The sequence below is a fragment of the Phoxinus phoxinus genome (genome assembly GCF_949152265.1).
Source record: "Phoxinus phoxinus genome assembly, chromosome: 11".
NCBI lineage: Eukaryota > Metazoa > Chordata > Actinopteri > Cypriniformes > Leuciscidae > Phoxinus > Phoxinus phoxinus.
Window position 1 is genome coordinate 15,927,113 of NC_136886.1, and position 23,460 is coordinate 15,950,572.

General features: G+C 37.4%; 1 protein-coding gene across 6 annotated transcripts in view; it reads right to left on the reverse strand.

Moving 5' to 3' along the window:
• shroom2a (shroom family member 2a) overlaps nt 1–23,460 on the reverse strand; it is a 46,962-nt gene that overhangs the window by 15,486 nt on the left and 8,016 nt on the right. For 4 of the 6 annotated variants that reach the window (XM_079627419.1, XM_079627418.1, XM_079627417.1 and 1 more), the window contains exon 2: nt 11,655–11,803. In XM_079627419.1, coding sequence (XP_079483545.1) covers nt 11,655–11,803 — 149 coding nt within the window. Of the gene's footprint in view, nt 1–3,871; nt 4,043–11,654; nt 11,804–23,460 lie in introns of those variants that run through there. The other 2 variants (XM_079627420.1, XM_079627421.1) reach the window with 2 other exon arrangements.

Here is a 23,460-nt window from a genome sequence, read left to right on the forward strand (position 1 = left end):
AGCAAATTATGAGCAGAGTGGCCAAAAGACACCCTCTGCTCTCTCTCAATGATGCTGTCTGTTCCCGTGTAAAAGTTTCAAGTGTGCATGTGCTCGCCACACATGGTGCTGTCTATTCAGATGCTAATGACGCTCTCTTTATTAGATGTATTGTCAGGGCTACAGCTGGTCTAGCACAGATATGCCAGTGGTCTGAATCAGCGGCGCCCAGGCGGAATGGAGGCCAATGAGGGGGTTCGGAGGGGAAAGTCCCCCACCAATGTTTTCAGAACAAGGCATGTTCAAAAACAAACAAATCACTTCTGAAAAGACAACAACCAATCAAAAGCTCCGATGCAAATTAGCTTGGGTAAAGAGTTAACATTCAAATCTTATTCACAGGCCAAACCAACGTGGAAAAATCTTAAAAAGCCACCTACATGAAAGATTAGCAAGCTTTTGAAAGTGAAAAAAGCTATTGTTTACTATATATATATATTGTTTGAAAACCATCAAAGGTTGATTTTGGTTTGCAAAGATAAATGCAACAGGTTTCACGAGGTCGACTTTTAACATACCATCTATTCGTTTGACGTTTACACATGACCTGAGTCATCTGAGGGACAAGCTGCACCAAAGCTTAGATTTCACAAACAGTAAAATAAGACTAAACAGATACTAAGATAAACAGAAGTAAAGGAACAACAACAGGTGTGAGACACAGACAGCAGACGAAAACAGACAGCAAGACGTAAACTTCTAAACTCACCAAACAATCCCTCAAGCAAGCAAGTTTGCCAAACAGACTTGAGACGCTTTGATGGATGAAATGGTACTGAGAGTCCGGGTTTGCTCCAGTGGACTCCCCAGGCAGTGCATTCCACATTCACATCAAAGACAGGCCAGGACAAAGGGCCCTCCATAGACGGCCGGTCCCAGACAGCAGTGTGAGTCTTTTCAACCATCCACGTCTTCCATATGAAAGAGTACAGAAAAAGGTATCCTTGAGGAACCCCATGTAGAGATCTGATCATACGAGCCTTAGCACATACACTCTCATATCTACTTCCAATGCCTGTGTGACTGTTGCAGTCAGGGCAGATCTCAACAGGGATTATGGTGATTTTATCCCGGGAAGTAAGGGGGGAGGGAATGAGGAGGGGGCTGTTGTCATAGCCAGTCTCCTTGAAGCAATCTAACAGCTTCTGTCTCCTTATTGGCTCAGGGATAGTATGCTAATGAGCAAACCGAGAGGGCCAAATGCTCTCGCTGAACCCCTCTTGTGCAGCGGTCCTCTGTTTCTTCTATTACTATGGCAACAAGTTGATTTTTGTAAAGTCTTAAGTGCACTGGTTTGTCAAACCAAAGAAAGACAAAGACGAACAGAATTACACTTTAACAAGGAAAAGGGTTTTACTGAATTATGAACAGATCAGAAAAGCATTTATTTCTATAAACCGATTGGTCTAGCACTGAATATTAAGTAGTGGCTCTGGACTACACGACACCAGAGTTTTCCGATTCCCACTCACTGAAGGCACTAGACGTCACCATGACCGTTGAACTCAAGCCATAAACCCTCCCAACCCCCGAAACTGATCATGTGACTGGTAGATCTCTCCAGTTCTAACAAAGGACATCTGGTTAAAGCAAGGTTAGAGATCTCGAATAATCAACCTGTTAGTTGTGCAAATTGCACACTCTCAATAGTGAAGCTTGACTGTGATTAGAGCTTGACCTACAAAGTTTTGAGCTTGATTAAAACTTTTCTTGGCATCAAAACAAGTGGTCTGGTGACAGGCAAGAAGATTACAGAAGAATTGTTTTGGCTTATGCCTGATGGGCGGGCTTTTACGAAATCGTTCACAATGATCTATTGTAAGGCGTCTTCTCATCCCTGCATTCCAGACAGGAGTCCATTCCTAGGCATTAACGTTCCCATAAAGGTTGCATTTTTCTCGCTGCCTCAAAAAGGTAAGGCAGGCAAAAAGATTTGTACATTTGAAAAGATCTTATTCCAGAGTGCGAAACCATTCTGAACCCATCTAGCCATTTATTTGTTTTTCAGGGAGACAGGAACAAGCGTTTAAGGAGAGATGTTAAGCGCCAAGTCCAACAAGATCTTATCCATCTGTCTTTGTTCCCTCTAATGGAAACTGCACTTCGTTCGATGTAATATTGAACACAATGAGAACGTTTTGGCTGCATGGGAGTCAGTTATTCGTTTGGCTGTTGAGGGTCTGCACAAAGGCCTTCTTTAGAACGCATCTCAATCAGCCGCTAATATAGGGCTAGGAGAGGCCAACCGTGAGGTGCCTGTAATGACAGGCACATTCCTGGGCTGCATGTCATACCAGCCAAAGAACCAATAGCCGTCTAGCCCCCCGCTGGGTTCATAGCCGTGTCTCTTTTGTTTGGGTGAAGATATATCAGCATAAAGCATTCCTTAAACTTACACATACTATGTGTTACTATTAGGGCTGAACAAGATCTGAACGGCTTGCTTACACCAGGTTTCCTGCATGTTGATGTGATTAAGGATGCCCTTGATCTTACCTCAGCTAACAGTGTAAGTAGTAAGAAAGGTGCACAGTAATCAGACTTAGAAGGTGAGCAAAGGACTCTCAATTCCGTGCTCCATGCCAACATTTCTTGGAAACAATCAGCACAGGAGACTGAATCCTTCTGTGCACAAAGTTTTACATTCCAAGAGACTTAATATGACCTGTAGATCGACATCTGATCACAGACCTAGACTGAATGTCTAATAAACCACTATCATTACATTCATAGAAGAAAAAAACCCAGTATTTACATAATTTTGGAAAAAAATATATATTCATTTTAACAAAAAACATACAAACCTCTCTTAGCTTAATTGCTTGCTTTATTTAGTTTACTTTCTCTTAATTACTCTTTTGCAATTCCTTCCTATTGAACTTTGGTTTGATAGTTGGATGTAGAAGTTCCTATTTCCTGTTCCTATTTCTTCTATGTTGAATTTACAATAAAAAAGTCCTCCTCTTGTCTTGAGTATAAAAAAGCACATCATCTAGTGCCTAAACCAAAGAACTAATCATTCTTACTTGCAATTATTAAGCAACACTGAAGACTTTACATAAACAAAACTGTGAAAAAGTTGTAATTTGTGAATCCAGTCTATTATTTTGGATTAGCCCTGATATTCTTACATTTTATCACCAGACTTGAAAAATTCAGAAAAAGTTGCACTTACATGTCAATTTTGATTTCAATATGCATCAGAAAATGTTTATCATACATTTGCTGAATGGATCAACCAGGAATTGTTTAAGAAAAAAAATCCCAATGCATTAATGAACTACATTTTTCCTCAGCAATTTCACAATGGCACATATTTGTACCGTAGTAGAAAGATGTAGCTACTTTGTGTTGAGGCTGGGACCAAAACTAACTTGTTACACTAAACGTTTAAAACCATACCCAGTTCCCTTACCGACCGAGCCAGGATCAGGCAGATAAATCCCTCAGCACCACCTTTCCCATCCATGTACCTTTCACTTTCACAGGCTGGTGATGCAACAGGTGTCATAGCAACCAAAATAAAGGAACAGAGATTCAGAGGGATCTCATCACCATAGCACTGTAGGAGCTTGTCCAAACAACTGTTTGATGCTGCTTCCTGTAAAGCCAAGCCACCTGCAGGTCAAATATGACTTCATGTCCACAAATAGCCTAAATAAAATCACTGAAAAAAAATCTGTCAGGTTTCTCAAGTATTTGTTTCAATCTGGACTCGTGCATTAAAATAGGAAAATATTGTACTTTGTCATTCACTAAATCATGAAATCTAAACATTTATAAGTAACTACAAAACTGGAAAAGTAAGACAAGATTTCAACACTTTACATACCTCAATAACACCTGTATATCAAAAGGTTCTGAGCCCACTACAGCATCTGGTTCGATTCAGTCATGATATCATATGCTTCGCTTTAAAGACCAGTTCCCATCGCTGTGGTTATCCGTGTTAGATTATATTTCCTTGTGAAAACAGCAGCTCTTCCTCTAATGCAAATGAAACGTGTCTAACCCACGGGTGTCAACTCACCTTGCCAATGGACCGTTCCACAAATCATTTTAGAAAAGGGTGAATCAACAATTAGCACCAGATGAAATTACAAATTAAAAAACACTTTGGTATTTAGGTGACGCTAATCCAAATGTTGCGTTGTGAAATTAAGAAAGCAAGAAAGCAGTTTTACTGGATCACTGAGCACCTCTAGAAATCATATGCAGATGTCTTGGCTGCACCCCTGCTGTGGTGATCAAGTTCAAGTCATCCGCTTTTAGTTAATGCCATAGGAGAGATTTACTAGTTATAATTGGATTCTGAAGCCAGAGTGACACAGCTCTGGTCACTATAGCCACACAGCTACTTTACTCTATTGGGCAGAGGCATAGACACATCATTTTGGCATGGCAATACACTAGAATACACATCCCAGATGGGCCTATTATAATGCCTCACTTTAACATTTACACTACATTCTGTAGCTAAAGTCCTTTAGATGCAATTTAATAGCTGTATACCTAAAAGAGGGACAGGTTAATGTAACCCTGTAACCCATTACAGCTGCATCCTGGAAAACTAATACTGACAGTTGGCCTATTGCAAAAGGGATAAGGATTCTTAAAGAAACATATCTTCCTGTAACAGAAGGCTTAAAGGAAGTGTACCATATACATATACACTACTGTTCAAACATTTGGGGTCGGTAAGATTTTTAAAACGTTTTTGAAAGTCCCATCACGGCTGCATTATTTTTAAAATAAAAATTAAAGTACAACATTAATATTGTGAAATATTATTACAATGTAAAACAACAGATTGAATATAAAGATTCATATATTTTAAAATGCAATTTATTTCTGTGGTGGCAAAGCTGAATTTTCAGCAGTTATTACTCCAGTCCTCTGTTACATGATGTTCTTTCAGAAATTATTCTAACATGCTGATTTGGTGACCAAGAAACACAATTCAATCCATTTAGAAGTTTATGCATTTAAAGGGATATGTTCACTAAAAACAAAACTTTGATTTATCTTTGCATTGTCCTTTTTTACTCTCCCAAGTGGCACTGAAGGTTTTTCCCTCGTAGAACACAAAAGGAATTATCTAGCAAAATGTCCAGACTTTTCTATACAATGAAAGTGGACTGGGAGAAGAGGTTGTCAAAAAGCTCCAAAAAGAGTAAAGTCAACCCATATGTACTATCATAAACAATCCATTATTGTGTTATGGCTCTCGCCACTAGGTGGCTGTAGTCGTACTGTGTGAGGAGTTGTCTGTAGAAGGACTGGCCTCTGGATTTGAACTGTTTATTATAAAAGGTCCCTTGGGTCAATAATGTCAATGGGGCATTCAAACTCATGACAGTCAAAAAACAACAACATCATTTTTGTCAATAAACTATAATGAATTAAACTTGCTCTCCTGAGGTCTTTTTCCAGTAAAATTTCTGAGAATAGTAAATGTACAATCAAAACTTTACAGATTAAACGTGTAGAGATCATTCATAAGAATGACTGAATCTGATTCACAGCAATACACATTCTCTTTGATAGTATCACGAGAATTCAAGGTCGTGATGACAAGCCAGTTGGCAGAAGTTCCTAAAAAAATTAAAAAATTCTCTGAATCAGTCACAAGTGAGTAACTCTAAACATCACTCCAGACACACCTGTCACATGACTGCCTGTACGTCACTGTTAAAATAGAAAAGGATTCTGTTGGAATTCCAAATCATAACCACACTATTCATGCGTACCATGGGGAAATAATCCCCGCAGCAGCAGATTGCAACATACACTATTGTTCAAAAGTTTGGAATCACTATGAGATTGTGCTTTTATTAAAGGTTGTATTAAATTGATCAATTACTACAGTAAATCCATTTAATATTAAGTGCTATATTATTTCAGATATTATACATTCAAGCAGCCAGATTATTAAAATATCATAAGGTTCATCTCATGCTTTCTGCAGCACTTCTGTGTGTTATTGGATTGTAGGGCTCTTCTAACAGACAACCCATGCTCTTTTTTGGATAATTTATAATTAAAAAGGTTATCTTGCCCATTTGTATCTCCTCTTCCATTTCACCGGTTCCAGATGTGTCTACTTCTTTGAAACTCAGCACAAATGCTTGGCATCCCAGAATTTTTTCTTCACTGTTGCAGATGAAACTGCTGCTTGGCATGTTCTTTTCAATAAAGCTGCCATCTGAGAACTTTTAAAGCATCAGTTTTATCAAAAAACACTTAAATGTATTTGTTCTCTTGCTGTGCACCTGGACCATCCGCATCTATCTCTGTCAGGGTTAAATCCAGTTTGCTTCTTTTGTTCAAAACATCAGTACACGCTCACTCATAGAATAGCCTTCAAATAACAGATTGTTTATAAAGAAATGTTTATTTCTGAAACTAAAATCAAACTTCAGTCAACAAGCAGTTTCTAAATTAATTAGTTTTTTTCTAAAGACAGATCTAGCATTATAATTTTCACACATTTACAAGTAACGGTATACTAGAATCATTTAGCTCCTATTGTCGCACCAGACAAGACAGTCTGTAAAAGTGTGGATGAATTATCTAATCCAGAAGCAGCAGACTCCAAATCCCATTTTAATCACACTGACCATAATCCCAATATCACTGCAGTTAGATTACCTACTCAGTGGGGAATCTGGACACACTGGCATCCACAGAAACACTCAATACTGCGTGATGCATGGGTGATAATATTTAGTGTCGTGATGAATTTCGTTTGGTAATCATGTTAGAGCAGTTCATCGAATTAATCACTGTGACATTTATCATATTTATTATAACAAGTTGTAAAAACAACTTGTTCATGTAGTTCATGTGTATTACTCAGTATTTTTGTGCAAATAAACAGTTACATTAATACAAAAGTATGATTAATTAAAGGTGAACTCAGTAAATTGGTGAATACTGCATCACGCAAAAGCAATTAAAAAGGTTTTCAGTTACCAATGGCTCTGTAGAAATTCAGTCAATCATGATTACTATATTACACAAGCAAAAGTGTCCATTAACAGGTGGCAACAAAGATAAAGTCAGTAGGACGGTGATGTGATCTCAAATGGAGGCCCCATGAGGACATCTGCTTATTCTAAAAAATATGAATGATTATGTTTCAATGTCACTACTGGGAAATAAACAGATTTATCAATAAAGTCTTGCAAACGTGGTTTACTTGCATTGCTAGGTAATTGGTTTGCACGTAAACTGGGACAACGGGCTATTTCAATAAGCTGATTTTTGTGAGTTTTCAGCGTATTGGTGTGCATGGAAACGCGTCCACTGAATGACAAGAGTCTTCATCTCATGTGAGTGTACATCATTTTAAAGGGTTAGTTCATCAAAAAATGTAAATTTTGTCATTAACTACTCACCTTCAAGTTGTTCCAAACCCTTAAGACCTTCATTCATCTTCAGAACACAAATTAAGATATTTTTGATGAAATCCGAGAGCTTTCTGACCCCGCCCCCATAGACAGCTAACGCCATTACCACTTTCAAGAGCCATAAAGAAAGTAAAGACATCTTTAAAAAAGTCCATGTGACTACAGTGCTTCAACCTTCATTTTATGAAGCGACGAGAATACTTTTTGTGTGCAAAAAAATTCACAAAATAACGACTTTATTCAACTATTTCTTTTTAGAAAGCTCTCGGATTTCATCAAAAATATCTTAATTTGTGTGTCTTAATCTTTCATTTGTGTTCTGAAGGTGAACGAAGGCCCTACAGGTTTGGAACGACATGAGAGAGTAATTAATGACAGAATTTATATATTTGGGTGAACTATACCTTTAAGCATTTTTCAAAAGTACTGTTCATTTCTTTGGGAAAAGTATTAATAAAAACTACTGTGGGCAACTTTAATTTTAAATTACAACAAAGTTCTTAATATGCATGAACTGAGTATTAAAGCATACAGATGGCTTTGTTCCACGGTAAATCCTACTTTCTCTGTTTGTCCAGTGCCTTGGTCATGCCAAACTAAACATTCTATTCCAGCTCATACCATGATCTCATAGTTTCAAATGAAGTCAGCATATGCAAAACAGGCACCACCCACAAACTCAACAACTTCCTATTTCCTCATTTCACAGTCAAACTCTTATTTTGCTTTGGTCATACACAGGCATGCAATCCCTGTTAAAAGCCACATGTCACCCTCAGGGTCAGGGTCATTTTGTTCACACAACCCAGTCACCTGCCTTAGGCTGACAAAACATGACGAATTTGAAGAATTATGACAATTACACCCACCTCAACAGGTTTTTAAAACAACACGAGGGTGAGGGTGGAGTGATGTAACGGCATGGTATCTGTTGGCTATAAATATGTATGTTATTTACAGTGGGGTTTAGTAGCCTGAGCCCACTATTTAAATCTGGGATCAAATTTGTATTTATTTTTTTAAGTTCTAGATTTAATGCAAACATTTTCAGACACACACACACACACACTAAAATGTAAAATACATTAGCGTTGGGGTTGGCAGGGTTTTAGGTAATACTTTATTTTACAGTCCTGTTCCCCATTTACATAGGCTATACTACTTCTAGTTATTACAATAACTATGTAACAACTACTAACCCTGGCCTGAACCTACCCCTAAACCTAACCCATGAAGTTACCTTATATTAACCAGTACTTTCTTAGGTGCGTACAGTGTAAGTACATGTAAGTGTATGTAGTGTACTGTAAAATAAAGAGCAACCAGATTTTTTTAACATGTTTTTGAAATAACTCTTATACTCACCAAAACTGCATTGTGAAATATAACAATTTATAAGAACTGTTTTCTATTTTACTATATTTCAACATGAAATTTAATTTTCAGCAGCCATTAGTTTAGACAGTGTCACATTAAATCATTCTAATTTGGTGCTTAAGAAACATTGTTTCTTAACATTTAAGAAATACGGTCTCCAATGTGGTCCTTTTTTCAGGATTCTTTGACAAATAGACAGCATTTATTTGAAATAGTCTTTTAAGGTCTTTCTTTACTGTCAATTTTGATAAATTTAATGTCTTTGCCGAATACAAGTATTCATTTCAAATCAATAAAAATAAACTTACTGACCCCAGATTTTTGAATGGTGTATAAGCTTAAACAATCAGGCTATCCTTAATGAAAGCCATTCTGGATGAGATTCTCACACCTCTTGTGAAACATCAGTCGGCAGATTGCCCAAACATGCCGCACCTTCCACTGTGGTCCAGTAATGTCTTGTTATCTGCTTTGTGTTTGCTAATTCTGACTCAGTCATGTCTTGTTGCCCACTGAAATAATCTGCTACAGGCACAGGAAAATACTGGGAAATGTATGCACAACAAAAATCACAGCTACAAATGATACAACTTTTTGGAATGCATCAATCTAACTGAATAAGCTGTGAGTTGTTACGTGTCTGTTTAACAATGTCAACCACTTATCCCTGATTGCCTAATCGTTCCGCATTCATTTCACTGTTGGAGATATGAAACCGAGACAATCCTTTTGATGTCACCAAACACAACCCCCATCTACAAAACATTACTCCAAAAAAAAAAAACGGAGAAAAAAAAAACACTCCGGCCATCATTGACCTTGTTTAATCTAAGCTTTGATCCGAATTTAACTTTAAATTGATAACTTTGCCTAGTTTCCATGTATTAAAAGTCAACTACAGTGAATCTTCAACAGATGTTCAAGTCACCTTAACGTAGAGATCGAGTCACCTTCTGTGCCGCTGCAAACCCGCAGTAATGGCTGTGTGCAACAGATAAACAGAGGCAGTTTTTCTCCCTGGATGACATTGTTTGTTTAGCAGTTATCCTGTAATGCGACCAAACATACTTAGTGTTGCCCAGATATGCCAAACTGAGACAAAGGGGACAGTGTTTGGCACACAAAGAAGTGGACTGACCAGCTTGCTCCTCTTCAGCTGCAATGGGCCAGTTGAAAATGGGCCAGTGAAAAATATTATGTCTTTCATAATGCACATGTTTCTATAAGGACAATAATAAAAATAATGTAAAAAATTTAATTAGGCCTTTATAGCTTAATGACGTCTTAAAATTAAAGCATTCTGTTTACAGCCCGAAACTGTTAAGCATTCATTTATTTAATTTCTAGCAGAGACCACATTGTTGTAAGTGTTGCTGTAAACATATGCATAGACTGCTTTCAAGGTGAGAAAATCTCACCCTTGTGTTTGGAGTTGGAAAAGAGCAGATGTCGTGAAAAAACCTGATAACAATCAGACCACGTGAATCAGGACCAAATCACTTCATTTGCATCACATATTCGACACACGCTCTCTACCCGCAGTATCCACTGGCTAAGAATACATCTAGCCTTCATGCAAATCTACAGCATCAGATAGAAAGTTCAGAGAGGGTTGTTAGTGAAAACATAGTGGCTGCTTACTCTAATGTCAGCAGAAATAGGAAGGGTGGCTAAGTACAGAAAATACACAATTTGATGTTTCAATTAGAAAAATAAACATGTGACTGGAGCTATAATAACTAAAATCACTGACATACAGACATGGACTGAATCCCCTTAGCACTTTCACTCTTCACACACAGTACCATGTTCTTAATACTGTATCTTAACAAACAGAATGGATTAGCAATTACATTGTTAACAAGAATGTAAAAATGTCAAATAGGTAAATGTCCACCAACAGAACAGAAAAAATTGAATAATGTTTTTTTTTTATTAGTTGGGAATTCAAATCTGAGACTACATTGAAAATAAAGAGAATAAAAAAAATGACAAATATATGTATGCATCTAAAAGATACAAAAAAGTTATGCTGTAAAATTAAGAAGAAATGTCTAAGATTTCAATCAATTTATCACTGAGCACTAATTTGTGACAATAATGAAACACGTTGTAAATTTCTCATTTAAACTTGTAAGTGCAAGAAAGCAATCTGGCAGAACTGGACAGTCAGGAATTCAACGGCTCCCTCAGCATCAGCTGAACTAGTGATGCAAACAACACCAATCCCCAACAGCTACACTCACTCACTCACTACCCACCTGTAACGTACATTGATTCACTGGTGTTTCTACCTAATGGAGCAATAGCCCTACAATATTAATGGGAACGCAAATAATCCTGCTCAAAATATGTAGTGCATATTTTATATGAAGCAAGAGTACTTTACCACAAATCGGCCTATCTTTTCACTAAGAGGAGAAAATGTCAATGACCTTGTTTACACCTGATATTAACATCTGTTTCTGACAATCTGACAATCAATATTCTACTTTCTAAACCTTACCAACTATGACTTTAAGAAGTTGATGATAGGCGCTTTACTAAAATAACTGAGCATTCTGTCCAAAAAGTCTCCAATGAGATTTACATTTGAAAGTATAATTGTTGAACAACCGCCTGTTGACTTTCCGTGCTTGTTTATCAACATGCAATAAAACACTGACGCAGTGAGTTATGCATGTATGATGATGTTCATACCCTCGGAATTTGTATTTGTGAGGCATGTTAGGTGAAAACAGCTTGACCGCTTGTGATCAGATCCCCTGAGATCTTTTAATCAGGTGTAAACAGGGACCAAAGATAGTGAGGTTGCGGATAAATTACCTTTTCACCACCAAGCTGAGAGTCTTGTGGGAGCCCTTGACTAGACAGATGGCCTCTTGTCTGAAGCCGGTGAGAGAAAAGTTGTTGATATTGATGAGTTCATCTCCAGCCTGCAGTCTTGCGGTTGCGGCCTTACTGCCCTCTTCCACCTGTGACAGACACAATACACTCAGGCTCAATCAAAACTGTCGTGACCATGCATCACCTACAAATGAATAGATCTTTACTAAGAGCACTCTCTTTGTTGTGTGGCTGAAATCGAACAATGACAATATATGGACGCCTTGCATGTCAGGTAGTGCAGGCTTTCTTCAGATAGGGAGCAAAAATCTGATTGTTTGGCATATCCAACTTAAATCATTTTAGTGAAATTGTTTTTTTACACATCCAATCCAAACGTTTCAGTGTGAACGGCCACATTCAATTGTTTTAGTCATCTGGGACAATGCATAGGTCATGTCATACACAATGTGCAGTAGTCGGTCACATTTTGACAGAATTTTTACCCAAAAAACTATATTGTACGTGCTCTGTTGTGAATAATGAAACAGTATGCAAGAATATGTAAAACACACTAATGACAACAACACATGTTATTCGGTATCATGGTGTGATGTCACGATAGATATGAGCAGAGGAAAATGTTTTCTATTTTTTGGTCCTTTCTTTTTGCTAGACATTAGGAGTGTGCGATAGACAAAAATCATAATTTGTTTGGAATTGGGATCATTAGACAATATCTTGCGTGTTTTTGTGCTGGCCTGGTACATTGGCAGGTTTGTGCCTATAACGGACAGCTCCTGAAGCTTTTCATATCATCTACATTTTGATTGGTTCAAAACACCAAATTCATTCAGAAACAAAGTAAGTGACTGGCTTTATGAATAGGTTATTGAATCTATATTCATTAATATTTTTTTTTTTTTTTATCATTAATTCCGTAATGAAACACTGTGTGTTGCTCTGTGTAAGCAACGGTTCTCCTCCGGCTTTGTTTGAAACTATTTCTGTTGCTGTATTCTAAAAGGCTACATGATGCAGATGAGTGTTTTTTACTATAGTAACCAGTGTAGATAGGGCTGGGCGATATGACGGTATGTACTACCCGGATATATATACATACCGCGAAATAAACAATACAGTAAAATCCCGATAGACACTTATACCGTGGTCATGATACCTGTATATATATATCCGGGTAGTACATTACTAAAAGACATATATATGTAAGAGTGATATAGAAACATGACAGACAGACAGCTGAAGCACGCGCGCGCAGAAAGCCGCCTCTCATAGACCGCATGCAACCACGAATTCGGAATGTGTATGATGTTTAACAAAGTTATTAAGCATAATATGCTGTGAAAAAGAAGTCCATGTGTTCGCGCTGACTGACACACAGCTGAAGCAAGTTCACAGAAAGCCGCCTCTCTCAGACAGCATGCGGAAGCGAATTCATCTTTCATATCTTATAGTGTTTGAATGGTCAGATAGATGCACAATAATGTCAAAATACACGTCGTGATGAGCATTCATTTAAACAGTTGGTTATGTCTGAAATTAACGTAAATAGTTGGGTGAAAATCTGATGCGTGTCAGTAAATTGGATCAGTGCATTTAGTTTTAAAGGGACAGCAGCGTAATAAACTGCTGTCCGTCTCAATGTTAATCAAACAACAAAAGAAAAAGAGAAAATCCCTTACTGCTCTTGAATGAATCACTTTTCTATCTTTAATAAGTATCAGTTCATATTGGATCCATAAAGTGAAGACCATGCAGTGTTTTAGTTATACACTTGTTTATTCAATTTCTGTAGTATTTCATTTTACTTGCGATAAACCTACTGTAGCTGAAAAAAGTTAATTTAATTCGTATATTTTCTCTATTGCATTTGTCCTACTGTTTGCAAGTTGCTGCTTTGTTCTTATTTGAAATAAAACTTCATACCATGAAATAAGATTTTGGTCATATCGCCCACCCTTAAGAGTACGTAAACTGGATATTGACTGTGTGAACAAACAAATCTTATTTTATCACATGCAAAATGACAGTGTGGACAATCAGTCTTAAAGATCCAATTTTAAAAACTGATCAGATATGTGCAGTGTGAACCAAGTCTTAGATCATTTCCTAAACAACTGCATGCACTCTAGTGCCAAATATATTATTATTGCTGTATGTGTTTTAGCCTTAAATGACCAAATGAGAAAGGCATGTTCACCTTTCTAAATCAGCACAGGGGGGCAAGTCATAAGCTTTCCACATTAGCACTTTACCTCCACAGCCAAACTAGAACCAAGTTAATCATACATATTCTGTCATAAAGAGAGGATTTCAGGGAACATGTAGCCAAATAGGGGGTTTGGTCTAAATTCCTGACATGATATGTAATGCTGCTCAATCTTCCAGTAAGCCAGTTATCTGCTATTTGAGCCTTTACCCCAAAGTTGATCATGACTGTTCATTATTTACTTTGCAGGTATGTCTATTACTCATCAAACTTGATCCTTTCTGGGGAGATAATATTCATACACACAGGCGTGCACTTTTTTACGCCATTACATGGTGCTATTAGCAACAGGTCAACATATTTTTAGAAGGTCAACTTTAAGCTCAAATGGACAACAAACCTTGAGTAATAATTCATACAAGTTTTATCACCAGCTGTGGTTAGATTCAAGTGCCAATCGGCCCTATAATAAACCATCTTAGTGAGTATACGTGCTTGGTCAAGAATGCACAAATGTGGCGTTTCCTTTGGTCTTCTCTGCGTTTATTATTTTAACAGCAGCAGGACTCTGCGACATCCGGACTCAAGAGCCCCCCTCAGAGTTTATAAAACAAGGAAAACTTTAAGGAGGCCGAAATAAGAAGTACTTAGAATAACCTCAAACGTTAATGTTAAACAGGCTCGCTATTGGGTGCCCCCCCCTCTGGCATTCCGCACCATACTGAGAGAATAAATTACTTAGAACAATGGAAATGTTCACAAGAGAGGTATCAGACCAACATAAACATAGCAAACACTGTTGGATCATCGGGAATGAGGGTGGGGTGTTATATGGGAATATGAGGTAAAAGCAGAGGTGAGAGTGGAAAAAAGAAAGAAAATTTTTCTTCTCAGTATCATGCATTTGCATGACAAAACATATCTACAGATTTCGTGACAAGAGCAAGACCATGAAAATATTCCAAGAGTCCACTCTCAAGTACTAGGGCCTACAACACTCACTGCCAAATTCACATGTGTCATTTACATGCTACTTCAAGGTTTTTCAAAGAATACTGTGTATTACCACGCAAAGAAGCCACTTCACTCCAAGAAAAACATCAAGGGCACACTCAAATTCTGCAGGAAGTACAAGAATTGGACAGCAGAAGATTGGTTGCTTTTCCAAGGGAGTGGGCTCTCACAATCCTGCCCCAAAACACACTGCCATGAAGAAAGAATGGAATCAAGACTTCCAGCAAGAGCAACTTCTCCCAACAATAAAGGAGCAATTTGGTGATGATCCGGGCATTTTTACAGCATGATGGAGGCACCATGTCACAAGGCAAGAGTGGTAATGAAGTGGCTCGGAGGACATTACATTTAAATTTTGGATCTGTGGCTAGGCAACTCCCTGGGTCTTAATCCCATAGAGAACCTAGGGTCAATTCCTAAAAGGCAACTTCGAGCACTAAAGCTGGCCCGGAAGCTGATATCCAGCATGCCAGAGCAAATTGCAGAGAAGACGGGTCAACACTGTAAATATGGACTCTTTGCATATATTAAAAGTGTATGCCAATAAAAGTCTTTACATCTTATGATACCATTGTTTTCCAGTCTACCATATAAACATGTGAAAAAATTACTTACAAATTCTGAAGCAGCAAACTTTGTAAAACAAAATTTATGTCGCTAATAATATTTTGGCCACGGCTATATACTGTATAAATTAAAACAGGGATGAAAAATATATTAGGATTTTACTTAATAATAATTATAATAGTATTTACAATAGTAATAGACAATTTCCTCAAGTTACTTTTATTTTGGTGCATTGTAGTGAAGAAGGCTGGTGGCCTATCCAGGCATCTCGGGCAGCAGGTGGGGAAACCGGCTGGACTGTGGGCTAGTCCATTGCAGGGCTCACACACAACACATTCACACTCTCACTCATACCTACAGGCAGTTTTGTCTCTCCAATTCACCTATCATGCATGTATTTGGACTATGGGGGAAACCAGAGTACCTGGAGGAAACCCAAGCTGACACAGGTTGAACCTACAAACTCCCTTTTCCGACAAGTATCATATATTCTATGCAATATCTAAGCACTATCCAAATACCATGATAATGGCACCACTGTGCCATATGCTAACCACACCTCTACAGCTCCAGCAACCAGGTGGTATTTCTAAGGAATTTTTCAAGGGCTTGAAACAAGCTCCATGACCTAGCAGTCTCTGCAAGGGGTCTGGAGCGCGGGATGGGGTGAGGGAAGGATGTGGCACAGAAGAATGTGGGAGTTCTGCTGACTAGTGTCCTGTGTATGCTGACAGAGCACTGAGTTTTATAGCTACTGACTATCCTGCTGCGCCCAACACACGCGCGCACACACACACATATATATATAGACAATGATTTTTACACTGTACAAACTGTATAGTTAATCCCCTGACCCTAACCATTCCCCTACATCTACCCATCACAGAACACTTTCTTTCACAGAACACAAAAATAATTATTTTTAAGCTGTTTTCCTTATGGGGATAAAACACACACACAAACACACACACTTCTCAAAGAACAAATGTTCATTTGAGAGACATCACCTCCCCACAATGGTGCCATTGTCAATCTTGACAATAAGAGTATGTAGAATACACACTGAGAGCTATGACAGGACTCTGCCTGTATACAGAACAATAATCTGACTAATGTCTTTCGTTGTTGTTGTTGTTTATGCTGAACTTGATCGTAAAGCATTTGAGTCAACTTCAGCTACAACATTAAAGGGTTAGTTCACCCAAAAATGAAAATAATGTCATTAATGACTCACCCTCATGTCGTTCTAAGCCCGTAAGACCTCCGTTCATCTTCGGAACACAGTTTAAGATATTTTAGATTTAGTCCGAGAGCTTTCTGTCCCTCCATTGAAAATGTATACGGTATACTGTCCATGTCCAGAAAGGTAATAAAAACATCATCAAAGTAGTCCATGTGACATCAGTGGGTTAGTTAGAAGTTTTTGAAGCATCGAAAATACTTTTTGGTCCAAAAATAACACAAAATAAGACTTTATTTAGCATTGTATTCTCTCCCGGGTCTGTTGTCAATCCTTCACAGTTACGCTGATGGCGTAAGACGCTGATGACGTGTTATCTGGTGCGCCCGAGCTTCATTTATAGACTGAGGGAAACGCACGCTGTAAAAGTGTCTCATCCGCGACATGCACATTTACGCACCATTAAAAAAATGATATCCACGCAAACAATGTAGAATAGCTTGAATATAGCGTGCGTCTCCCTCAGACTGTAAACGAAGCTCGGGCGCACCAGATAACACGTCATCAGCGTCTTCCGTCAGCAGCGTCACTGCGGAGTCCTGAACGCAGATTGACAACAGACCCGGGAGAGAATACAATGCTGAATAAATTCTTATTTTGTGTTATTTTTAGACCAAAAAGTATTTTCGATGCTTCAAAAACTTCTAACTAACCCACTGATGTCACATGGACTACTTTGATGATGTTTTTATTACCTTTCTGGACATGAATCTGACTAAATCTAAAATATCTTAAACTGTGTTCCGAAGATGAACGGAGGTCTTACGGGTTTACAACGACATGAGGGTGAGTCATTAATGACATTATTTTCATTTTTGGGTGAACTAACCCTTTAAGCTCTTTTGAATGAACATTGTATCCTAGGAAAACCAAAAGAGCATGAGCTCTTTGTGGCTTAGCATTAGGAATGCTAAATTCTTTCCCCTCCAGGGAATAAAATAAAAGACTGTAATATCAAAAAAATAAAAATTATAATATCAAAAGATAAAAAAAAAAAAAGGTTTATTGCAATCACATTCCATATATCGAGAGGCCTACGATAGCCAACATCCACACTCCTAAAGTGTTAATGAGTGCGTTTCAAGACTATGGACAACCCCTTGTGTGTTTAAAGTATCAAAAGATTCATGCAAGATATAGCGATGTTATTTATGTTATTTAATATATAAAGTAAATATACACTTCAAAAAATATACACTTTTTTTTTTTTTTTTTAGTTTTAATGCTTCATTTATTTAAACAAAATAGTATTGAATTGATATCAGCAAAACAAAATTTTAAAACCACAAAATACAACACAAACAATCAGAATTTAACAACAAAAAAACAAAATAAAAATAAAAAATATAAAAGTATCAGTTCGAGAAGGAGCAGGCGGAAGCAGATACAGTAGCTTATTTAATCCTGCCCCTTATTTCACAAAATAATATTATTACAATTTAAATAGATATGCAATTACCGCATATAATCTTTCAGGTCTTACAACATGAAAATAATTATCGGCTTATCAGTACTAGACAGAATTTTTGTACTCCACTAAAGCAATGTAAAACGGATGTAAAAAATAAATGAACATACACTTATCAAGGAAGATACTATGAGCTCTGAGGTTGTTGTTAATAAATGGCTTATACTTCTGTAGAACATAAGTGTTTTTTTTTCTCTGTGAAGTACTAACCTACCCATAATACTGTAGAGAGATCCACCAATCAGAGACACTTCAATTATTGTAAAAACAGGAAATCACAGCAAAAGCGTTCTGCAGTGAACGCACACTCCCATTAACAGCAATTTCGAGACTCCTTACGAGCTTAAACAACTTATATATCTATCTACATGTGTTAGAATAAATTGCAATAAACTTAAAAAATATTTATATATTTTATACTTACAACTAGGGTTGTCACAATACTAAAATTTAAGTCAGAACCAATACCAGTGTCTCGCAGTTCTCAGTAGGGCGGGGTGATAAAACGATAACGATTATCGCAATAGTTTTTCTCAATATAAAATAAAAGTTTTATAAGTGTTCAATATAATGTTTATGCACTATACTAATAATGCTGCGCACTCATGTAGCAGACCGTTACACTGGTGCCACTGTTGCGTATGAACATAACATAAGACGACGAACATGCTAAAAGCTGCTTGTTTGAACACACGGAACATTTATCAGCTGATCTCGAAACACACCACAGTGTAAGCTTGGAGCAAATGCATTTACTCGCTGATCCGCAACAACTAAAGTGAGAAGCGTTCCAGTTCAATGCAGAGTTATACCATTACAAACCAAATGCCTCGTGATTTAAACTAACTATCTTTTTGAACCACAAAGATACAGTTAGAAGGCTTTTCGATCCACAAGTCGGCAATATTTAGCTACCATGATTTACTGTAATAACACTAATTGAAACCATGGGATTGTGGCAGATATGTGGGATATTCATATAGAATGATTATATTATGATTGTAGACATTAAATGTACAGTAGGGTTGTAAACGATTAATCACATCCAAAATAAAAGTTTGTGTTTACATAATATATGTGTGTTTATTGTGTATAATTATTTTGTATATGGGTCAGTGACGTGCCGCACTGATTTGCACTTCCAGGAGCAATAAATATTATATATTTATATAAAATAGGTTTAAAATTATATATATGTTTTAATCTCACATCATTTGTCCTCCTCACTGTTCATAATTGTGTGAAAATTTCAAAAATAGGTAACTTTTAGACTATTAATGTGGTCAAATGTCATACGGTCAAACGGAATTCACTTAAAGTTATTTAAGACAATTGCATTTAAAATTATTAAAAATGTTTCAAAATGATACAATTTTTCATTTGGCATATTTTTTCAAGTATTAAGAAAAGCATATTAAAGTATCAGTAAGATAGACCTTTAAGAAATGTCATTAGTATCTAAAACAAATTGTTCCGCAAAGACACATTTTCTCTATGTCATACGGTAAAACAAAGTTTAGAAGCCATTTTGGAACTGAATATTAATGACTTAAGTCATGTGACATTGGATGACATCACTCAGAGGACCCCCTGAAGACCAGCCAAGTTGAACGTAAGTTTAAGATTTTGCTCCTACATTTGAGGTAATTTCATCTTTTCCAAGTGTTACCATGTGTCACAGATTTGGGTGTCATATGGTCAAACGTCAAAAAAGGGTTTAATACATTTAAAATGTGAAAAAATATTGATTTACAGGTGAAATATAAAGTTTAAAAGTCAAGGTTAATGGTAAAGGTGGAAGGAGGTGGCCGAGCAACTGCCTGTTATAAAGGACAAAGCATGAAACTGTCATAAGGGCAAACAAAAAATGTCATACAGACAAACGATTTTACCGTATGACATGTTGTTATACCATATGACACAGAGCATTTAACTGAATTATTTAGTTATTTCTTAATTGTTATATCACATATATAGTTTGTACAACTAATATGAATTAATATTAACATATATAATATATTTCTGCCTATTTTAAGCATTTTTTCACATTATTACAGATGTCTCTTTCTAGTAAGGAGAGGGGTGCACATTTCCGTGCAAAGCTAAGGGCAGATCCTGCATCTAGAGAGGAGAACCTAGCCAAGAGGAGGGAAAGGTATAACTGTGAGAGTATATGATGACATAGTCTCTCCAGCGTGTCCTAGGTCTTCCCCGGGGTCTCCTCCCGGTGGGAACAGATCCTCGAGCCACCTCAGCTGACCCCTCTCGATGTGGAGGAGCAGCGGCTCTACTCTGAGCTCCTCCCGAGTGACTGAGCTCCTCACCCGATCTCTGAGGGATCGCCCAGCCACCCTGCGGAGAAAGCTCATTTCGGCCGCCTGTATCCGGGATCTTGTTCTTTCGGTCATGACCCACAGCTCATGACCATAGGTGAGAGTAGGAACGTAGATTGACCGGTAAATCGAGAGCTTCGCCTTGCGGCTCAGCTCTTTCTTCACCACGACAGACCGGTACATCGACCGCATTACTGCAGAAGCTGCCCCGATCCGTCTGTCAATCTCCCGTTCCATCCTTCCCTCACTCGTGAACAAGAACCCAAGATACTTGAACTCCTCCACTTGAGGCAGGAACTCTCCACCAACCTGAAGAAGGCAAGCCACCTTTTTCCGACTGAGGACCATGGCCTCGGATTTGGAGGTGCTGATTCTCATCCCAGCCGCTTCACACTCGGCTGCAAACCGTCCCAGTGCATGCTGAAGGTCCTGGTCTGAAGGGGCCAACACGACAACATCATCCGCAAAGAGCAGAGACAAAATCGTATGGTCCCCGAACCAACACCCTCCGGCCCCTGGCTGCGCCTAGAAACTCTGTCCATAAAAATTATGAACAGAACCGGTGACAAAGGGCAGCCCTGCCGGAGTCCAACATGCACCGGGAAGAAGTCTGACTTACTGTCGGCAATGCGAACCAAGCTCCTGCTTCGGTCGTACAGGGACCGGACAGCCCTTAGCAAAGGACCCCGGACCCCATACTCCCGGAGCTCCTCCACAGGCCGCCTCAAGGGACACAGTCGAATCCCTTCTCCAAATCCACAAAGCACATGTGGATTGGCTGGGCAAACTCCCATGAACCCTTACTGTTCTTTTTAAACTAAATGTTAAAAACTGATTTTTTCACATGTTATCTCACTGTTGTAAATCTGAATGATATTGTCATGTATTACATATAGCACGTCCTATGTGTTCCTTGTACTGAAAGAGAGTTGAGTTGACTAAAAGAAATATTCATGTGTTGGTAAATATATTCTACTGTTAATAAAAGGTTCACTTGAGATGCCTTGTGTTTCTTTGAAATCATTTTGAATTGGCCTACATGTATTTATTACATTAAAAATGCAATGAAACATTGAAATTGTACTATGTCATACGGTAAAACAAAATATGTCATATGGTAAAACATTGCATTTTAAAAGAAATAAAAATAAATACTTTGTTTGTTTACATGGTTCATGAAAATAATGGAGAAGAGCTAGTATGATATACATATATATATAACATCAAGTCATTTTTGACTAATTTCTTTTAAAAAAATAGAACAAATGTCCATAGATGACATGCTGAAGTTGTTAAAAAACAAAATATTTAGTATTTGTGGTGTAGGTGTTTACATTTTGCAACTTGTTATAGAATACTTACAGATCAACTATTACATTCATGGTTGTATTTAACTGTGTCATGAATATCAAATTTAATTTATTTCTAAAAATCACTTCGTTTTACCTTATGACATTTTCAAGGACTGTATACAAAGAAACACATTAAAATGTAATATATTGTTATTTTTTATAAAGGGCACTAATAAAAACAAAAAATATACACATAGATTTACACAAAAAATGCTATATTTAATTTGTCCTTTCATTTTTATTTTTTTACTGTTTTGAAATTCTAAAACGTCACTGACCCACATATAAATACACACACATGCATGTATATATTGTGTTATTTATAAAATGTGTGGATGAGCGGTTTGCTGATGTCAACGTTGTGGATCGAGTGGCCCATGGTGGCGGTGGGGTTATGGTATGGGCAGGCGTATGTTATGGAAAACGAACACAGGTGTATTTTATTGATGGCATTTTCAATATAAAATGTGTTATTTATATATAATATAAAAATATAAATGCAGTATATAAATGCAAATATTTCTCAAATATATACATGCAATGCAAGTGTGTGTATTTACATATACAAAATAATTATACACAATACACACACTTATACTACAGGGCCGTTGAATGCTTGAATCTGATTGGTTGACGAACGTTCTGAGGTGTGTAATTATTTTCAGGGAACCGCATGGCTAAAGTAGTTCCAGGCAGGTCTTGACCTCATTACAGCTCCATATCACTTCGCGTAGTCAACTGTAATAACGGAAAATAGAATACAATTCATAACAAGAAAAACCATGCAGCCTCATGCGCTTGATCTGCAATTTTCAATGTCTAACTTCACAATCAATGGAAACATGCAGTTTAATTTTAATAAATAAAGTATAGTCCTATATATAATCAATAGAAAATTAAACTGAATATTTAAATAAATTGATAGTCCTGCTGCACGGGTTTTCGTAATTATTGCAAATAATATAACAAATAAATTATTATTGATAGGCCTATACTTGTTAAAAGGGCTTTGAGTTTCATTTATTAGGCTAGTCTACTGTCACTAATATAGAAAAAAAGAATGAACGAATTAATTAAAACGAATTAAATAAATAAATAAATAAATAATATTGACGCACATGCTTCTCTCTTTCACCCTCTCTCTCTCTCATAACTGCATTATTAACTGCATAAAGCCGGGGACACACTTACTGTAAGGCCGGTTATGAATGTAATTTGATATGACTGATCATGCACGCGTTTTCAGCGCGTTCCGTCTGTGTTCACTTCGGTGTTTAAAATCTGCTAGTGCATTCACAGTCAGAGAATGTTTCTAGTCGTTAAGAGTGTCCCCAGCATTACTCTGCTACTCCGCTTCGCGTCGTGACCGCATTACCACCTCGGGTGTGCATTATTTTTCTAATAATTTTCTGTTTCAGTTTCTGATTCAATTGTGCATATAAATGTGGCTGTCAATCAACTTCAGAGTAATTAGCAGAATGAAAAACTAAACTTGTATTCTGACTGTGAATGGGTAATAAACAAAGCAAGAGAAGAGCACTCCCTTTATAATCACTAAGGCTGTCAATCTCTAAAGTGCAAGCTCACTGAATTCTGCACTCC